The following is a 19,916-nucleotide window of genomic DNA, read 5'->3' as shown; positions in this document are numbered from 1 at the left end:
TCTTCTGAACCTGGCTCACTCTACAGCAAAAAACCAGAAGTTATAGCACCAGGCAGAGGGTATTAACCGAGTCTGTAACCAAAATGTGAAGGAAAAACTCTGCCAGCATGTCTTTTCTGATGGAGCAAATTCTGCCCTGGACACAAAGTTCCTGCAAATGCAGGAAACCTGTCTTGGCTTCCCTGACAGCTGGGCCACCATGAGCAACTTCTCCATCTTAAGCTGCTCTTTTTCATCATAACATAGATGTGGATCGACATACCCATTTAAAATATGTAATTATCAACATGTAGATGAGTTGATTCATACCACAGTATCATGCTGTCGTGAGATCTTGAAGAGTAACTGGAATTTCCTTGTGAAACATTGTGCTTTTAAACGGCGTTTTGCCTCGGTCATCATCTTTTTGCCGGGAATGGGCTATTGCCGGTCAACCCAGCATCTAATCGAACACTAATTTCCCTGATTTATAAATAAATATTTGTCATGTAAATGAATTCTTGGCAGTTACTGCATCCGTGGTGTGTTTTCTTGTCTCTGACAGACACTTGAAGAGCTGGAATGCCACGGGCCTGTGATGTCTGAGCAAACCCGAGCGGAACTGGAGCAGAAGATAGATGAAGCCAGAGAGAGCATTCGCAAGGCTGAGGTAAGAAGGAAGTCATCTTGGCATGTTCAGCTTCTTCTCACAGAAGGGTTTCTGTGACAGCTATTTAACTGTGTTGGAGGAAATGGGAGCTTTTAGCAGCAAAAATCAGGGGATTTTAAGAGGTTGTTGTTTTCTTGATTTCATACTTCTCAAATCACTGAATCAACGTAATGAAAGACTCGAGATTAGAAAAGTAATATTAAAAAAAACCCTCCTGATGAGGAGTGGTTAATCGTGCTGTGTTTTCCGTTGTCGTGCAAAAGTCAAGAATCTCTCTGTTCAGAGAGATTCTGTTCAGGGGCTTTGTCTGAAATGGAGAAAAAACAATCTCAAGTTTACTAGTTTCCTTTTGCTTGAAGGAATTGATACCAGAAACTGATGATCATCTCCCTATCTTCATGCTTTTTGCCTTCTAGAAGGAACTGCCACATGCTGATGTACCTTCTCTTCCAGTGGGTGTTGATATACATATTGATTTGTATCATTGGTGGAAAAACACTTGAAATAATTGTTGTATTTCTTTCTACTTTAACTCTGAGGTACTTTTGGAAAGGTGACAGAGCTTTATGAGACCTGTGCTGGGTTAAGAAAGACCCATGAAAAAGATAAACCAGCTTCATACCTGACTGCCAGCACTGGGTTGGTAAAAGTGACCTGTTTTCGTGGCCAGTGATTCAAAAAACTTATTGCAAGGCACAGGAACTAATCTCTTAGTTCTCAGCTGAGTGAGTTGCTTAATTAAACTGCAGAGCAGAAGTAATTGTTTCCATGAAGTGCTTCTCATACCGCTGGATTCTTGGAGTACCTGATGTAATTAGTGATGTGATTCACAGTTCAAGAGGGTAGAAAATACAGTGAAAATATTCCTCCTCCTAGTGTGATAGAGGTCAGGTTCTCATGGTAAAACAAATCCAGAATGTGCTCTCCTAGCAGAAGGGGGTTTAAAATTCATTAGCTTTTTATTTTGAGTAAACTGTTTCCACCAGATTATACTCCAAAGCACTTCATGTGTGTGTGTAGTTAATGATTATGTATGCCAGGACGGAGAGCATGAGCATGGAAGGTAAAAGCAGCAGCAGAAATAGGAGAAGGTTCTCACATAAAAATATAAAAGCTACAAATAAAATCAGGCTGGAACTTTAGTGTTTGCAAGTCTGAATGATGCAAAGAGCACAAAGGCGGGGATAATGCAGTCGTGTCTCTGCAGACACGGCAAAAAAGAAGCTTGACAGCCCACGAGGGCTTTTCCCCAGTGGAAGGTTGACTTTTCGGAGAGATTTAGGTAAAAGAGCTTGAGACAATAGCTGGGTGGCCACAGCCTCTGAATATAACTGAAGGTAGAAGGGAAGTGCCACAAAGTGGAAGTTTTTGTATATATATAAATAAAAAGAGGTGAGATCATATATATATATGTGTGTGTGTGTGTGTGTGTGTGTGTATACACCATGGCCAGGAATACGTGATTTTTTTCATATATATGTGCTTTTATCGTATATTCATATATATTCATATATATGTGCTTTTATCATTGCTTTTACCAATCACTTACCTGGTAGGAAAACTCAGCGCTGGACAATTTTCACTGGTTTTCTTCCTTTTCTTTTGATAAATTTTCTAGTGTGTATTTCAAAGTCATGAATTTGTCACCGAGTTTTTGGATGGTCTGTGTGTAAACCACTGCATGAGTTTATGTATTGCCACGTAAGGTATTTATGGTACAGAATATATTTTCAAGAGAAGCTCCTAGGTGAATTCAGTGAGCTGCTTCACTTGTACTTAGGGATGGTCTGATCTTCATTTAGCTTCAACCCTTGTTAGTCCCCACTCCTCTAAGTGGCATTTTTAAGTAATTTCAGAACTGTTAATTAGACACGAGATTTCTGCACACGTACAGCCTGTAGAAGAACATAGATGTTCTTCTATAGAACATCCATCTTCATAGATGGAAGCTTTGAGTAAAACCGTTTTCCTTTCTAATGCAATTTTAACTCTTTTGGGGATGTGAAAACTGACCATTTGCAGCAGTCCTGCATGTTTGAGGGCATCTGGTGAAGTTGGAATTGCTGCTGGTTGGGTTGGGGAATGGTATTTGTGCAGTAAAGTTGCAGGCAGGTGTTTAGGCTGCAGGTAAGCTGTGGAACAGCCCTTTCCCCACCCCACTGCAATGCCTATGGGTCAAGAAGCTGCAGCTGGCAAGTAAAGCAAGACAAAGAGACCCACAATGTAGCTCAGGGCTTCCACCTTCCAAGAGGTGCTTCTCAGCACAGCAAGTGGGGAGAGAAGGGTGTCAACACAGGACACAACAGTCCGTTCTTGGAGGGACCTGGCTTAGGAAGGAGAAGGATTTTTCAGCACCATCATGTTACTCAGAAAAAGAGGATTTGGAAGTGGGAAAAAGAAGGATCATACTCAGGCTTTGTGTCTTTTCTGTGCAAGTCAGTTTGATGTGAAATTTATAACGTAAAAGAGAAGAGGTCCCCAAAACATGCAAAGAGCTTTTCATGCGATTGACATTGGTATTTTACAGTCACCTGACACTGTACTTGGCTGCACCCTGTGTAAACAGCCCAAAGTAATTTGCCCTTTGACACTATTTAGTTCATTATCACCTTGTCACATTAAATCTTACCAACTGCAAAGCCTTGTGGGTACTGCTGTGACGGTGCCTGGAAGAGTGATATGTGCTGGGGCCGTGTCTGATGATAACGTTTGATGATAACGTGTAGATTTTGTTTTACTTTTTAACAACCAGGGAAGGTATCGATGCAACTTTGCTGCATCAAGGCCTGGTTAATGTGCTGTTGTTTGTTGCCACAATGACAGTGGTCAAGTATCCCGCATGAAAAGCTCCCATTTATTCTCATTGAGTAAAACAGCACATTGAGAAGATGACAAGGATTTCAGGGTGTCAGTATCATACCCTTGAGGTAGTTTCCTCAAGGCAATGGTTGCCTCAACCTGCAATACCTACAGAGTGCATAGGACTTACTGGTTCTAAGTGATGGTGTATGTGTTCGGCTGGTGCTTGAAGCCATTAATGCAGTGCTGATTAGAAGGTTATTTGTGGGTCACGTGTTTGTGTACAGGCTTATCCCCTCTTGTGGTGTGTTAGATAGTGTGTCCTCCTCCTTCAGCAGTGTCCTCATTTCTTCCTTTCATTTATTTTGTGGTTTTCTCTTGAAATGAGTTTTATTTTTCGTTCCTCTCGAGTACCATGCCTGTTGTTCTATCCCACTTTGCCATCCTGACCCACTCATTTGGTGCTTTTCCCTTTGCCAATCCAGTCTCTTCCTCCTTTTCTTTCTTCACCATTTCTGAAGGGGAAGACAACTTCACAAGCACATTGGGATTAAGTTTTGTCTTTCTCATGGCGAAGCTATTTGGGTCATCACTGGATGCTTCCAATTGCGTGTTTCTCCCTGGGGAATTTTACATTCTCGACCCATTGCTCCAGTGCCAGCCTGCTGAATTCTCTGCAGACAAACTGGTCTCTCTGTGCCATCTGATAAAACGTGAACTGATTTAGAGCCTTTCAGAGATGATATGTATTGGTAATGTGATTTCTCCACAGAGCATTGAGCATAGATTTATTAATCTCACCCTCTTCCTCAGAGGCTCTGATTGCTCTGAAATACAACTGAGAGGAACTGAGGAATGGAACCGTATGTATGATAACTTAGGTGTTTTTCGACAAGCACGATGGGTGTGGAAGCAGATGTACCACAAAGAAATATAGTAAAAGGATCAAGACATATCAAGGTCATGATCAGGGTTGAGGAAGGGTGCGCAGAGACCTTAGTGCGGCCTTTGAGTGCTTCCAGGGGCCTCTGAGAAAGCTGGGGAGGGGCTTTGGATCAGGGGCTGTTGGGCCAGGACAAGGGATGATGGGTTCAAGTGGAAGAGGGAAATTGAGACCAGAGAGAAGGGAGAGATGTTTAATACTGAGGGTGGTGAGACCCTGGCCCAGGTTTCCCCGAGAGGTGGGAGAAGCCCCATTGCTGGCCCCATGTCAGGTCAGGTTGTCCCTTGTGGCTCTGAGCAAGCTGCTCTAGTTGCAGATGTCCCTGCTCCTTGCAGGGGTTTGGACTGGGTGAGCTTGAAGTGTCCCTTCCCTTATCGAGAAACCAAAGCTTTTTGTCTCCTGCAAGATGTGGTGCCTGAACACAAAACCTTGGATGGGCACATTCTCAGCTCAGTGGGTTATTTCTGATCTTTTTCGCTCTGAGGTAGGAGATATTTTTCCTTGTGATGTCTCAGGGAGCTGACTCCTTGCTTGAAGTTTGGGAGAAAATACAGCTTACACCAGAGTGCTCCTGAACATTTGATTCATGGCAGATGATACGCAATGACTGCAACTGGTTGCCAGAAGACATATTTTCTTCTTAAAAATGGAATGTTTCTGTTTTGTTAAATTTTTTTTGTTTCTTTCGCTCACTTGTTTTTAAAGGAAATGTTAGAATGTGTCGGATAATACCTCTGGCACTGGCAGAGTGATAAACTGACTGTGGTTAATGCTCCACCATGGAGTGTAGATCCAGAGGAGTTTCATCCTTGTTAAAGTCGCGTTTAACCCCTGCTGTGTCAGGGCTGGATTCTGATAGAGACAAGGTCAGAGAGCAGAGCGTGCTTGTTCAAACCAAAGGTGGCACAATTCAAGCATCATCTGTAAAGGAGGTCAGATGCTTCGAAATTCAAATGATTTGAGAAAATAAACAATTCTTGTAGCTTCTTTGCACTTACTGAACCAACTCTGGTACCTGAACTTAAGCTTCTGTATTTTAAGCTTTCATTTCTGTGCCAACTATGGAAGGTTGCTTGGTGTTTCACAACTGGATAGATCTGATTTGCCTTGAAAGAGCTTTCAGGGCCCCACTGCCTGTGTCCCTTCATCTCTAAACTGTTGGAGACAAACATTGACTATCTCCAGTGATGAGTTGCAGAAATAAGGAAGGCAGAAGTTGAAGCTATCTCCTTGGATCTGTAAGCCTTCCTGCAGCCTGCAGCCTGGACCCTCAGGATGGGTTAATTCTTCCTCTCAGCTCATTTTGTCTTTATTAAGCTAAAGACTCTGGTACTTTGATGGCCCGTTGTCTCACCACGCAGTGTCGGTGCTCCCAGGGCTGACATAATTTTTCTCGATGAGAACAGGAGATTTCCCATTTGTGATCAGGTCTGTGCTCAAAGAAGGTCTTGGGGCCTCCACAGCAATTAATCCTACTTCCACTTAATTATAGGGGGATGTGTTTTGTCTCATCATTCAGTATCTACAACTCTCCAGAGATTATTTGTACCAGATAAGGTTTGATTAAGACTCATTATGGTGCTGTTTACTTCATTTGATTAGTTCCGAAGCGTAGGTCCAGTTTTAATTGTAAATGGAGGCCTGTTTTCTCCTTCCCCTTGTATTTGTCTATGAATATTTATTACTGTGCTGTCATAACAGTTGTATTTGCTGGCTGGGCTCCTGTTCTATCTTAGGAACCAATCTATTACTCATATGCTGCCTCTGGTCCTGCTGTATCTCAGACAGATGTAGCACGATTCAACGATTCTGTTGTTTTTTGTGTGATCTTCGTAGAATGCTTTGTGTTGGAAGGGACCTTCCAAGCTCACCCAGTCCAACCCCCTGCAGGGAGCAGGGACATCTGCAACTAGAGCAGCTTGCTCAGAGCCACAAGGGACAACCTGACCTGACATGGGGCCAGGGATGGGGCTTCTGCCACCTCTCGGGGAAACCTGGGCCAGGGTCTCCTTACCCTCAGCGTCAAACATTTCTCCCTCTCTCTGGTCTCAATCTCCCTCTTTTAGTTTAAAATTATCACCCCTTGTCCTGTCACAACAGGTCCTGATAAAAAGATTGTCCTCATCTTATTCTTATAGGCCCCTGGAAGCACTCACAGGCTGCACGAAGGTCTCCCCACAGCCTTCTCTGCTCCAGCCTCAACACCCCCAACTCTCTCCCCTGGCCTCCCAGCAGAGGGCTTCCACCCTGCCAGCATTGCTGGGGCCTCCTGTGGCCCCGCTCCAGCAGCTCCCTGGCTCTGCTGTGCTGAGGAGCCCAGAGCTGGACCCGGCACTGCAGGGGGGTCTCCCCAGAGCAGAGCAGAGCGCAGCAGAGGGGCAGCATCCCCTCCCTCCACCTGCTGCCCACGCTGCTGGGGATGAGCCCAGCACATGGGTGGCTTCTGGGCTGTGAGCACACGTTGCTGGGTCCTGTCCAGCTTTTCTCCCCCAAGTTCTTTTCTTGGGGGCTGCTCTCCAGCCCTTCATCCCCAGCCTGAGCTGATACCGGGGCTTGCCCCCGACCCAAGGGCAGGACCTTGCCCTTGTCCTTGTTGACCCTCATGAGGTTCACATGGACCTGCTTCTTCAGCTCATCTAGGTCCCTCCGGATGGATCCCATTGCTCTAGGCATGTCTACCACACCACTCAGCTTGGTATTGTCACCAAGCTGAACCTTTCAACTTCCAAGTGTAAGCAGCGTGAGAAAAGCTAATTCCATGCACTTCACCAAAATAAATGGAAGAACAAAGCTACCATCCCCCCAAGAAGAGCTGAATTTGTAAAATGTCATTTGCTGCCATTTCTGGTTTTGCTCAGGGAACATACACTTGGGAGATCTGTGCTGAGTAACAGATTGCCTTCTCAGTATGAGATTTGTAGGAGCTCTTAGTCTTTCCGGCTCGGCAGGTGAGGGCTGGCCTAAAACAACACCACCGACATCCACAGGAATTTTGGACTTTTTTGGTGAACAGCAGTTTTGTGAGGATATCCGCAGAGACAAGAGTATTGTCGTTGAGAGGAACATCACCAGAGCCCTTGTTATGTTACTGTGTAAATACCAGCCTGTACATTGAGCAGAGGAAGGTATTTGGTGGGACGAAGAGGCGGGGACAAACACAGAGATGTTTTGAAGCTAGTGGTGAAATAGAGTCGTAGGGATTGCTGGAAGAATATTGTCAACTGAAGAGCCAGATTGTATATCTCACAGATCCCAATGTACTGTGAAGGCCAGATATCCTTATATATGGACACAGATGGATAAGTCATTCTGAAAACATCCTACAGATGGTGCTCATCATGACTTTAATTATTGCTGAGGTAAAGAATAATTGCTGTAGGACTTCAGGCAGGAAACTATCTCCCAGGTCTCTTTGGTAAAAGGATCAACGATGAGTCTGGGCTACGAGAATATTGATGTTGCTTGTTTTTTAGATTTTATTTTTGTCCTTTTTTGTATTCATTTACTTTGAAAGGTGGATCACACCTCAAATCCAGCTCAGTTCCTTAAACCTCTGGTTAGAAAGTTGTGTCATTTCACAGAGTCGTTTAGGTTAGAGGCTGCAAGGGTGTCTCCAGTCCAGCCTGTGCTTCAATCTTACAGAATCGTCTGACTATGAAATGTGTACAACACCTTTCACTATGTTAAGAGCCAGTGATCATTACCAGGACTCAAGAGTCTTGCAACTCAAGAGTCCTGTACATTTTATATACATTTCATTTTCCACTTAGAGAATTTGGATCATTTCCACTCAGTCCCATTACCAGTAGCCTGAGAACAACTTCTTAAACCCTACAAACTACTTCAAAGCTGTCTCATCCACTCTCCATCTCCTTCCCCACCACCTGCTTTCTCCATTTAAGAATCTCTCATCTTTTTATGTGCTTCAGCTTGGGAGAAAGCCACCTGACAGTTGGGCTGGAGCTATGCAGATGGGCTCTTCTTCATCCAGAGCCTCACCTCTGCTTTCTGAACCTTGACATGTGCTCTCGAGACATGTTATCTGTGTCAGCATTTCATTTCCTGTTTGTTTCACCCTAATCTCATATGATTTAACTCCATGCAGGTTATTTAGCATATAAATTAACTAACTCTGCTATAGTATCTGTAGAAACTTCCCACCCATCCTCCCATTTAAAAAACCCTCTCAGGATTGTGTTGAAAAATGTCATTTATTAGGTCTTTCTCTAGCTGGTGCACAAAAAGTGCGAGATTTGGAGTTTTCACGCCTGGCCAGGTGAATTCATAGGAGCAAGTGGTTCCAGGCTCTCTTTCAAGACTGAGCTCAAGCTCGGTCAAAACTTAAAGTGGATTGTGTTGAATGGGACTTTTTCTTTTTGATTGGGGAGGTTTTAGCATGGAGGACTTCCCACCCTGATCGTCACCAAGGCCGTGTACGTGGAGCTTCCTGGGTTGCCCAGGTGGTGAAGAAGGCCAGTGGCATCCTGGCTTGTCCCAGCACTGGTGTGGCCAGCAGGAGCAGGGCAGGGATCATCCCCCCCAGACTGAGGACACTGGGGATGCTACACCTCAAATCCTGGGTTAAGGTTGGGTCCCTCACTCCAAGAAGCACCTTGAGGGGCTGGAGCATGTCCAGAGAAGGGCAACGGAGCTGGAGCAGGGTCTGGAGCACACGTGTGCTGAGGAATGGCTGAGGGACCTGGGGGGGTTGATCCTGGAGCCAAGAAGGCTCTGGGGAGACCTTCTGGCTCTCAACAACTCCCTGACAGGAAGTTGGAGCAAGGTGGGGGTTGGTCTCTTCTCCCAAGAACAAGCGCCAGGACAAGAGGAACCGTCCTGCAGTTGTTGCAGGGGAGGTTGAGGTTGTCCCTGAGGAGGCATTTGTTGCCCATTGGGGTTGTGCAGGCGTGTGCCAGGCTGCCCAGGGCAGTGGTGGAGTGCCCATGGCTGGAGGGGTTTGCCAGCGGTGTGGAGGTGGTGCTGAGGGCCAGGGGTCAGTGGGGCCCTGGCAGTGCTGGGGGAACGGGGGGACTGGAGGAGCTGAAAGGTCTCTTGCAACTGAAATGACTCTGTTATTAATCACTCCTGTGTCTCCACTTCAGTAGCCCTGGACTGAAATTTAAAGCTGATTTGCAGGGGAGCCCTTTCACTGGAGTTTGAGAAATTTGTGGCATTCCAATACTTGTTTTTTATGTACTCACAGTAACTTCTAGCTGTCACTGAGCAAATAATTCTGCTGGCCCCAAATCTAAAAGATGTGTTGTTTTTCATTAAGAGAATTATTTCATTTTAATACCTTTTAAATTATAAAAAGCCCAGAATTTTAAAATAAATGTTTCTAAATGGGGGGAAAAAATAAAGATCATATTTTTCCAGAGTGTTTTGACAAACCCTCTTTGTGTTGCTTTCTTCTTAGTTAAAATGATTTGCCAAATGAGTCTGTCCAGCGTGCTAATGATTTTGTTTCTGCCTCTAGAAAGTATCCCAGTGGAATAAAATATTTATTGTTTAGGTCTACTTGTAATCCTAATTTAATTCAGTTTTCATATCTGAGCATGCCCATAGGTATAACCTTTCTCTAAAATAAATAGTAAGAATTCTTAGGGAGAAAAAATAGGGGCTGGGCAGTGGGTTTCAGGTGGGTTTAGGACAGGTCAAGGAGCACAGGGGTCTGTGATGATCAGGGGTCATGATCTTGTTCCGCACCCTGAAAAATCATGGATTATAAAGTAACTCTGTTTTCAAGCAACTCCATCCAAATCCGATGGAACAATCATAAAGCAAAATATTTAAAGGGACCACATGAACTCAGCTTTGCTGCATTTCTGTTTGCTTTTTATCCCAACACCTTATAACCAACTTTAAGGGCCTCGTAACCCTAAAGCCTTTGCTTAATTAAGGCTGGAGCAGTAAATAAACAAAGCTTTGCCTTCTTCCACGTAGAGCAGCGATATGAGAAATAGATAACGATATTTATAGCTTTCAAAACTTGGGAGGTTTTTTCCTTTTATCTTCTAACCTACCCCCAGCTCGGGCGAAAGAGAAGCAGGAACCACCCAGACGGCTGTTTGTAAACTTTGTGGGTGGCTGAAGGTGTTTAAATCACTGTAAAGATACCCCAGGCCTCAGCTATTAAACAGTGATTGGTAAAATGTAGTTGCAAATGGCAATTTCACTGGTAAATAGGGAAATATTTCCCCTACAAAGACACTTAATGAAATTTGGGCAGCCCCCAGGTTTCAGAGCGAGTGCAGGATTCCAGCATTCCTGGGCTTTCGAAACTTGGCTGCCTTCCTAGAGGTGCTTTTACTGTTGGGAATGTAAGTGGTGGCTGGAGTTCAAATATTTTCAAGCCTACAAGCTTCTGTCAGTGGAGGTCACTTGGTCAGGGAGGACGGCCTGAGCTAGGACTGCTAGAGCCCAGTTGGTTGAGAGGGAAAATTGATGATGAAAGCCTGGTTCAGTTTTTAATTTGAAATAGATGATCTATTGGAGGGAACAAGGCCAACCTTGTGCCTGGCTGGACACCCAGAAGAACTGGTTGCGTGACCTGATGCTGCTGAAAACAACAGTGTTTCCCCCAGGTGATCCCTTGTTTCCCCTCTTACTTAATATTTTATTCCGGTATAATGAAAGCATCAAACCCCAACTGACTTAGAGCAATATTTGAGCAAAGTGCTCGTATTTTTAAGTATCATCCAGTCACAGAAGGGTTTGGGTTTGAGGGACCTTCCAAGCTTATCCAGTCCAACCCCCTGCAGGGTGCAGGGACATCTGCAACTAGAGCAGCTTGCTCAGAGACACAAGGGCCAACCTGACCTGACATGGGGCCAGCGATGGGGCTTCTTCCACGTCTTGGGGCAACCTGGGCCAGGGTCTCCCCACCCTCAGCATCAAACATTTCTCCCTTCTCTCTGGTCTCAATCTCCCTCTTCCACTTGAACCCATCACCCCTTGTCCTGTCCCAACAGACCCTGATCAAAGGTCTCTCCCCATTCATATGTAGCTCTTCCTGTGTCAGAAACAGTTATCAAGTTATATTGTTGTCTGGTATTTTATTTATTTTCACTTAGGTAGGAAGCTGCCAACCCTGGTCCCCAGTGCAATTATTTAGGTAAAAATATGTATGTGTGTGCCTGTAAATAGCCTTACACATCTGATAAGTGCCGGCCTGACCTAAATGCTTTTATGGCTGGTCCTCAGCGGGATGAAACTCAAAACATTTGTGGTTTGGAACAAATATTTGTTGACTGTTAATACAATGATATGTAAATAGAGCTGGGTAACGCAATTGGATCCACCCGGAACCTTGAATTAAAAACTCTCTCCTGACTTGTAGCGAGTGCGGTCAAGGGGCTTGGAGCAGTTCGTTTATTTTACCTAACAGGTTTGTACAAGTTTGTGTTTGTTGCTGTTGCATAACTCAAACTAACTGGAAATTGCATAACAAGGTGAAACAGCAACACAACTGAGTGCTCGTTTCCTAGGTAGCTCTTGTGGAAGGCTAACGGCAAGTCCTCGTGGTGTAACGTTGGGATATAAAGACCAGTTAGGGGTTGGCTGCTTTGCCCCAGTGTGTATTTATTCATGAAGGCTTGGGAACGTGATAAAAGGTTCGAGCTGATGGTGCTCCAACATCAGGTGGTTCCTCTGGGTGTAGGAGCATCTGAGTGCGAGGCAGGATCTGCGCTCACCCTCACTGGGTGCTGTGGTGTGCTCCCTCTTTGGCTTCAAACAGTGAGAAATCTGCTTCTCAGTTTGATCCATGCTCCTCAAGCAAGATTTTCCAAAGAAAGGGTTAATGAGTAATTAAAAATATTTTTGTTTCCATGTCCTTACAGCTTTAAAATATACAAATGAATATAAGTAGGGGCAAAAGGGCTAAAAGTGAGAAGAATTGCCTTTTTAAGACCAGTAAAGGGATAAAACGCCTCCTGCATTCACCCCTGGAACTCCGAACCCCTAACACCATCTAACACTTTGAATTCCAGACCTTCTCATCGCGTTTGTAAATATTTGTAAAGATTTCGGATTGGGGCTTGGGCCGTGCCAAATGAGAAGGTTTTCACAAGATGTTTGATGCCACAATTGTGTAACTGCTGATGTGTGGATCCACCTTTGGACTTCTTAGTCTTTTTAAATAAATGTTTTCTGACTCTTGACTGAAGTAGCGAGATGCATATTAATAGGTTTTACATTTTCCCTCATTTTCTCGGCTATACAAGCAGTATTTACAGTTCATATTAATCATTCACCTGAAGACCACTTGCACGGAGAGGTAGAACTTTCACTTGCCTCAGTGGCTTTGGCTTTTCCCATGGGAAATACTTCTCAAACATGTCCAATCCTTCGGTCTCCATATCTGAGCATGTGGGAGAGCGTGTGCATGGAGCTGTACCCACGCGACGATACATTTCACATAATGAATTTTACCTTAGGCATTTATGTACTTTTTAGAAAAAACTTTTCTTCTAAAGGGGATTAAAAATAATATCTCTTAAAAGTAGTTTGAAACAGGTTTAAAGTCACCTTTGCAAATAGTTTTAAGAAGATGGGAGAGTGGCCAGAGAAGGGCAACGAAGCTGGAGCAGAGTCTGGAGCACAAGTGTACTGAGGAGTGGTGGAGGCACCTGGGGGCATTGATCCTGAAGCAATGAGGTGGGGGTTGGACTCTTCTCCCCAGGAACAAGCGCCAGGACGAGAGGAACCGTCCTGCAGTTGTTGCAGGGGAGGTTGAGGCTGTCCCTGAGGAGCCATTTGTTGCCCGTTGGGGTTGTGCAGGCGTGTGCCAGGCTGCCCAGGGCAGTGGTGGAGTGCCCATGGCGGGAGGGGTTTGCCAGCGGTGTGGAGGTGGTGCTGAGGGCCAGGGGTTCGTGGAGCCATTGGTTGCCCGTTGGGGTTGTGCAGGCGTGTGCCAGGCTGCCCAGGGCAGTGGTGGAGTGCCCATGGCGGGAGGGGTTTGCCAGCGGTGTGGAGGTGGTGCTGAGGGCCAGGGGTTCGTGGGGCCCTGGCAGTGCTGGGGGAATGGGGGTCTGGAGATGCTGAAAAGGGCTTTTCCAACCTAAACAACTGTGATTCTGTGATGAAAATGGATCTGTGTTTTGAGGTTCAGATGAATGACAATTACAGTAATTTATTTTCTGACTTACCTTCTTAACAGAAGGATGATAGTAAAGTGCAGCAGCCTGTCAAAACCCAGAAAACCACCATTATTATTTCATCTCAACACAGGATTTTGTACGTGTAATCCCTCTGATTTTTGCTTGGACCTGTCTATTCTGGCTGGGTTCCCATTGCTGCTGACAAGGTGCTGTGTCAACACCAGCAGCAATGCTGAAATTCTGATTCCTGTGGAGGGGCAAGAAAGGAGGTGAAAATCTGCTACTTGCACAGTAACATGCTAAGGATGAACAATGCTGTGAAAGGAAATGCAGAAGGAACTCCAGGGTGGTTCAGTGGTTTTCTGGTAGTGACTCACTGAAGGATCTTTGGTAAATCACTTGATTTTCATTCCTCTGATGAGCAAGTGCAGCAGGAAGATGATACGGCTCTACTGGATAAAAATACCCTCGATTTTATTCCTAGGTTTGTCCCCCACTTTTTGCTGCAATGTTTGAAATTCCGGAGTTTGATTTTCTTGAATTTCTGAGTTTCTTCCTGGTACTCGTTCCACTCCTTCCATTTAGTGTTAAATAATTTGCTTCGGAGTGGTGGTTTGCCATGAGTTTGTTCGAGCATTGGCTCTGCCGCCCAGCAAGCGTTCCAGGCTGCTGAAGTGAACCCAACTGTCAGCAAACCAAAATTTTCATTCTGTTCTAAAGACAGAAATCCTGAAGCTGTTTGTTGAAGTGTGATATTTACTGAATTTTGGAATGACTAAGCTACTCTGTTTCCATAACACATCAGCTTCCTGTGATGTCTGGCAAGCATTGATGGAAAATAGCCTCATTTGGGGGGGTGTCACTTCGGATTTATTTGTGTATCACATCAATTTAGTCAGCGGCCAAAAGGGTGTCCAGGGTCTGCAGCCCCAGAGTGTTGCTAATGCCCAAAATAGTCTGAAACACTAACCAACCACTGGAATATATGAATAGAAAGTCACATAAACTAGTAAATGTTGTTTTAAAAACAACCCCCTTGCGAAAGGGGCTGTGCCTACATCTCCAAAAAACCATGCCCTGTCCCTTGGCTCACTGCATGTTCCTGCAGGCAAGGAAATGAAGAACTGCACTCGTTACCTTGTGGAGCAGCTTTTGGAGCTACCTGAGGAACTGGCGGGTCAGGAAAGAAGGTGTTTGACTCGTGGCAAGGAGGGAAATGTAACTGTGAAAGAAATTCACGCCTCTTTATTTCCGCAGGTAATTAAGCTGAAAGCAGAAGCCCGGCTCGATCTGCTGAAGCAGATCGGAGTGTCCGTAGATACGTGGCTGAAAAGCGCGATGAACCAAGTGATGGAGGAGCTGGAAAATGAGCGTTGGGCAAGCCTGCCTTCAGTGACCAACAACGGCTCCTCACACCTGGTACGTGTAGACCTCACCTTGTCTCCTAACAATATTGACTACAAACCAAAACTGCTAATATTTGGTTGGGTTTTGGCTAATTGGGAAAATCTTGGAGCTTTATATGGCTGAAACATGTAAAATGTCATTAATTTCATGAAAAAACCCACCCAAACAAACAAACAAAAAAAGGATTTCTGGGTTCTGTTGCTGAATTTAGATTGATTTTTCTGACCTTGGATAAGTGCCAGCACATTTATTTGCCACCTCCTGAAAAGAAAAAAGTCTGCATGTTCCTTTGAAGGTTCGTTGATAGTTCAGGGTGTTATCGGAGCCACTTGGATGAAAGGTTTCATTATTCCTGATGTTTAGAAACCTGTAGATTCTCCATCAGCTTCTCAAGAGTCGATGTAGAGATGGGAATGAAAGGCATTGGGAGAGCAATGCCTGTTTTGCAAATTGATTTGGGTATTTGAGATGAGAATTTAATTCATTAAAAATCTGTGTGAGGCTTTGGAGGACAGCCCGTCCGTTCCTGTGAGCAGGGTGAGGTGTTTTCTCAAAGGTTTGTCACCAATGTAGATGTTACCACTATTCACCTGCAAGATACTGCCCTGACATTCGAGATACAGTAAATATTTGGCATTCTCTATACGAACAACTAGTTTCACTTAAAGCAATAAAGAAGTTGAACCTGATCGCTGCTGCATTTCATCCGCATTCAGCTGGTCAGTTCGACTGGTGAGTATGTCTGGCTTTGTCCAAAGTCACGCTGATTCTCTGAAAAATGTCATCCTGTTTACCCAAAATTGAATTTAAAAGCACCTTTGATCATGGCAATGATTTTTTATTCAGTTGTACGTGAGACTAATTGCTTCTGCAATGTCTGTTGCAAAACAGGCCGGCGACATCTCCCATCTGTTTAGGACATTTTTATGTAATTCAGGAAAGAATAAAAAAGCAAATTCTTGTTTTCCTTCCCTCTGACCCCTGAAGAATGATACATTTCAAAACTAAATAGCTGAATCAAGCTTCTGCCTGAACCTTTCCCTTACAGTGTTTTTGGATGTATAGCTATTTCCATCTATGTCAACCTGAGCTCAAAAATCAAATCCCCAGCCTCCTGAATCCACTCTCTGCTTCCTTCAGGGTGTCAGGACGTTTATTCTGGGACGTTACACGCAGAGCTCAAACACAGTGACGGTGATCTGCAGCGGAGGTTGTTACAGTCACCGTTCTGCAGGCTCTGTCTCCTCATCCCCATGCTCAGGATTGTAATTAGAGGTTGACGCTGTTGTATGCGGATCCCCAGATCCCAAAGGAATTCTTGTGCCAAGTTTCATTTCAGATCCTTTGTAGCAGGATAGACAAGGACATGTGACGTAGCTGTGTTTAACAGTGGGTTTTTTCCCTTTCTTCTTGTACTCCACCTCCTTTAACTTCCCATTGTGCGTGTTGGATCATGCCCAGTATCTTGTTCTTTGTCCCATCAGACGTGCCCATGGTTGGCCCCGCCAGTCCCTGGCGAGGCAGCAGATGTCACAGCGTGGGAGGTTCAACTCTGATGCTTATTTTCCCCTTTCACACTTACGTACGCTCCCATGTAACAAACCATGCTGTTGACCTTGGCAGGCCAGATGAGGACAGCCTGAGGGTAGAATTCTTAGAACTGTTACTGAAATTATGCTGCTTGCAGTTATGAAAAGAATTACTACAGCGTCTGAACAGCGGCACGTTCACGTCATCCTGCAGAACAGACAGTGTTTAATGCCCAGAAGCCAGCACAGCTCTTTGTGCCGGTGCTTGTGACGTAATTTGTTAAGCAAAGCTTCTGATATATTTTATTTGGAAGAGCTAAAAAGAAGAAAGCATCGATGCTGTATTTATTTCACCTGCTACATTAATGCAACAAGCTGGAGGAGTTAATATCCCATCACTGCTCCAGTCAGCTGACTTACATGGAATCATGGAATGGTTTGGCTTGAAAGGACCTTTCAGGTTCATCCAGTCCAACCCCCTGCAGTCAGCAGGGACATCTGCAACTAGAGCAGCTTGCTCAGAGACCCAAGGTACAACCTGACCTGCAGTGGGGCCAGCCATGGGGCTTCTCCCACCTCTCAGGGGAAACTTGGGACAGGGTTTCCCCACCCTCAGCATCAAACATTTCTCCCTTCTCTCTGGTCTCAATTTCCCTCTTCCACTTGAACCCATCACCCCTTGTCCTGTCCCAGCAGCCCCTGATCCAAAGCCCCTCCCCAGCTTTCTCAGAGGCCCCTGGCAGCACTCACAGGCCGCACTAAGGTCTCCCCGCAGCCTTCTCTGCTCCAGCCTCAACACCCCCAACTCTCTCCCCTGGCCTCCCAGCAGAGGGCTTCCACCCTGCCGGCATTGCTGGGGCCCTTTCCGATATAAGGATGAAATGCATATTCTTGGGAAGAAACACATTCTGCTTTTTCCACTGCACATGTCCAAAAAAGTTAATGGGCATTTTGAATTTTAATGGAGAACATATGCAATGCTGCTCATACATATTAACGTCACTGAGAAACCTTTATGCTGCCTGCAAGACGTATATAGTGAAAAACCATGTACCTTACTCAGGGAAGGAGGAGAGGATAATGTCTGTGTGGGTTTGGGGCTGTGTTTTGTGCTTGTGGGGCTGGAAGCAGCACAGTTGTAAGAAATGTGCAGTGGAAGTACAGGACTGCCAAGCTGGAAGTGAAGTTCGTAGTTGGTACCTTCACTGTGGAGAGGAAAATAGATGCTTTTACCTGGAAAGGGATGTAGCAGCTTTTAACAGTAACATCTTTCACATCTTAAAGCATCTTTCAGCTCTCAGGTTACTGGTCCGTATTCAGCATAATCATGTCTCACATATTTATTCTTTGCTTACGTTGCTTTTCACCCCCAGACTCTGCAGACAGATGAGCTTTATGAAACCAACTGCTACATCTTCTGTATCAATCACCCTGTTTTCCCTTTGTGGCCCTACTTGGACAATGATTTTATCCAAGCAGTTTGAGCAGCCCACAGACTGAAAAATAAAATGCATTTTAGAATGTATGTTAGAAAAGTGGGACCAGACATTTTGTGAACAAGTCTTTCTAGCTGTGAGACATGCCATTTCCCTGAACACGTCTTTTCTTGGGCTGCTGGGACACCGACCTCTCTCAGCAAAAGGCAGCTGGAGAGAAAAACCTTAAATTTGCTCTAATTTGTAGTTGGGTGGTGATATCTCAAAGCTTCAGCTAGGCAGGACAGGGATTTTTTTGTTACTGCAACATCCATGAGCGCATTTAAGTAGCAACAGAATGAAAACGAGCAGGGAAAATCTCCTACGAATTATGAGGACGTAGCCTAGAAATTGTAACATAAAAATTCATTTAAGTCAGAAAATAGTGAAACTGTGTGCTCTTCTACTGCAGGTCTAGAAAAGGAAAGGTGTTACAGAGCAGAGACACAGAGCTGGCTGGCTTAGAGAGCCTGCAGAGTGTGGTTTGGTCTCAGCCAAACTTCATGCCGACTCATCAGCCTCTTATTTTTCATGCCAAATTCCAGATTCAAAGGAATAAATAAAGGGAAGATGGCAAATACCTGACAGAGTTGCCTTTGATGTGCAAGACTCGCCTGTTTTCGCATGAGATAAGGTGTTTATTCAAAATCAGGCCCAGGCGCAAGGCCAAAGCGTAGCTCATGTCAACCTGCATTCACAGAAACTTCAGTTTTTCCAGTGTATTCACTAAAGTTCTGATTTAAACTTCTAGAGCTCGTTTTTGATCATCGTCCTTGCTCCAAGGATTTATTTTTCTTAATAACCCGCAGCAAATCTATTGTCCTGAACACAATAGATTGTACAGAACTCTTCTTTCGTATTCTTTTTTCAAGTTTCGGTATTTCCACTGCAGTTTCATTTTAGAACTCGCCGTCACAGTCCGTTAATCTTTTAGCCATGTAAATTCTCAGTGGCTCTTTTTTCCATTAAACTATTTGCTATGCCTCTGAAGTGGCACCTCCAAAGCCCATTAGTCACTGTTTAACTGCATAGGTCAAAAATAAAGAACTGTCCAGCCATTGAGGTAGAGCTTCCAACATCTTCTTTTTGAAGTCCACGGGTCTGTGCTTGAAGCCAAGATGGAATTTGATGTCAGCGGTTCTTTTCCTTCCCTGTGTTTGCTGTAGTTGATGACTGTTTTCCTGATGTTCTTTCAAATCGTATGTTGAATATTATTTAGTCTTTTTTTTGTGTGTGTGTTTCCGTTTTCAATCATCATAAATAGGAAAAAAATAACCACACTGAAAAATAGCGATCTATTAATTTTTATTGTTATTTCCTCACTTATTTTTATTTGATGGTACAACACCAAATTTAATTTGATTTAATAGATTAATGCTGACATGGAAAAAGAAGAAGGTGAAGAGTTCGACGACAGCATGGATGTTTTTGATGACAGTAGTTCTAGTCCATCTGGTACTCTAAGAAATTATCCTCTCACCTGCAAAGTTGTTTATTCATATAAGGTTGGTGATTATTTTTATTTTATTTTATTAGAAAAATGCATTGTGCAACAAACACAATAACAGATGTAACATGAAATAATAGATGTGACTGTGCCTGTGGGAGGTTGGGGTAGAATGTCAGCATTTGCCCCAATCACAGTGCGCATTAAATATATCCAACATCTAGTTGTGAAAACTGCAGCAGTGTAAAACCCAAAGAGTTACAAAACACATTTGACTGACAGGTCAGCAGAGGACTGAACTCCCTGAATGAATTATCTGCTTCAGGCTCAGGAGGCTTCACAGGGGCGTCTGCACAGGCTGGATCAATAGGCCAAGGCCAATGGGCTGCGGGTCAACCAGGACATGTGCCGGGTGTTGCCCTGCGGTCACCCCAGCCCCCTGCAGTGCTTCAGGGAAGAGCAGCTGGAAACTGCCCAGGGAAAAGGACTGGGGCGGGGGGGTTGGTGACAGCAGCTGAAGAGCAGCCAGCAGTGTGTCCAGGTGGCCAAGAAGGCCAACGGCATTA

General features: G+C 44.6%; 1 protein-coding gene across 1 annotated transcript in view; it reads left to right on the top strand.

Annotated features, from left to right (window-relative positions):
• The window catches only part of FCHSD2 (FCH and double SH3 domains 2), a 144,475-nt gene that overhangs the window by 118,880 nt on the left and 5,679 nt on the right, over window positions 1–19,916 (top strand). The window contains exons 12-14 of the mRNA XM_010133623.1: window positions 545–649; window positions 14,750–14,911; window positions 19,274–19,408. Coding sequence (XP_010131925.1) covers window positions 545–649; window positions 14,750–14,911; window positions 19,274–19,408 — 402 coding nt within the window. The remainder of the gene's footprint in view (window positions 1–544; window positions 650–14,749; window positions 14,912–19,273; window positions 19,409–19,916) is intronic.

The sequence above is a fragment of the Buceros rhinoceros genome, unplaced genomic scaffold (genome assembly GCF_000710305.1).
Source record: "Buceros rhinoceros silvestris isolate BGI_N320 unplaced genomic scaffold, ASM71030v1 scaffold473, whole genome shotgun sequence".
Lineage (NCBI taxonomy): Eukaryota > Metazoa > Chordata > Aves > Bucerotiformes > Bucerotidae > Buceros > Buceros rhinoceros.
The sequence above is the reverse complement of the archived record's forward strand: the minus strand, read 5'-3'. Positions and strand labels throughout refer to the sequence as shown.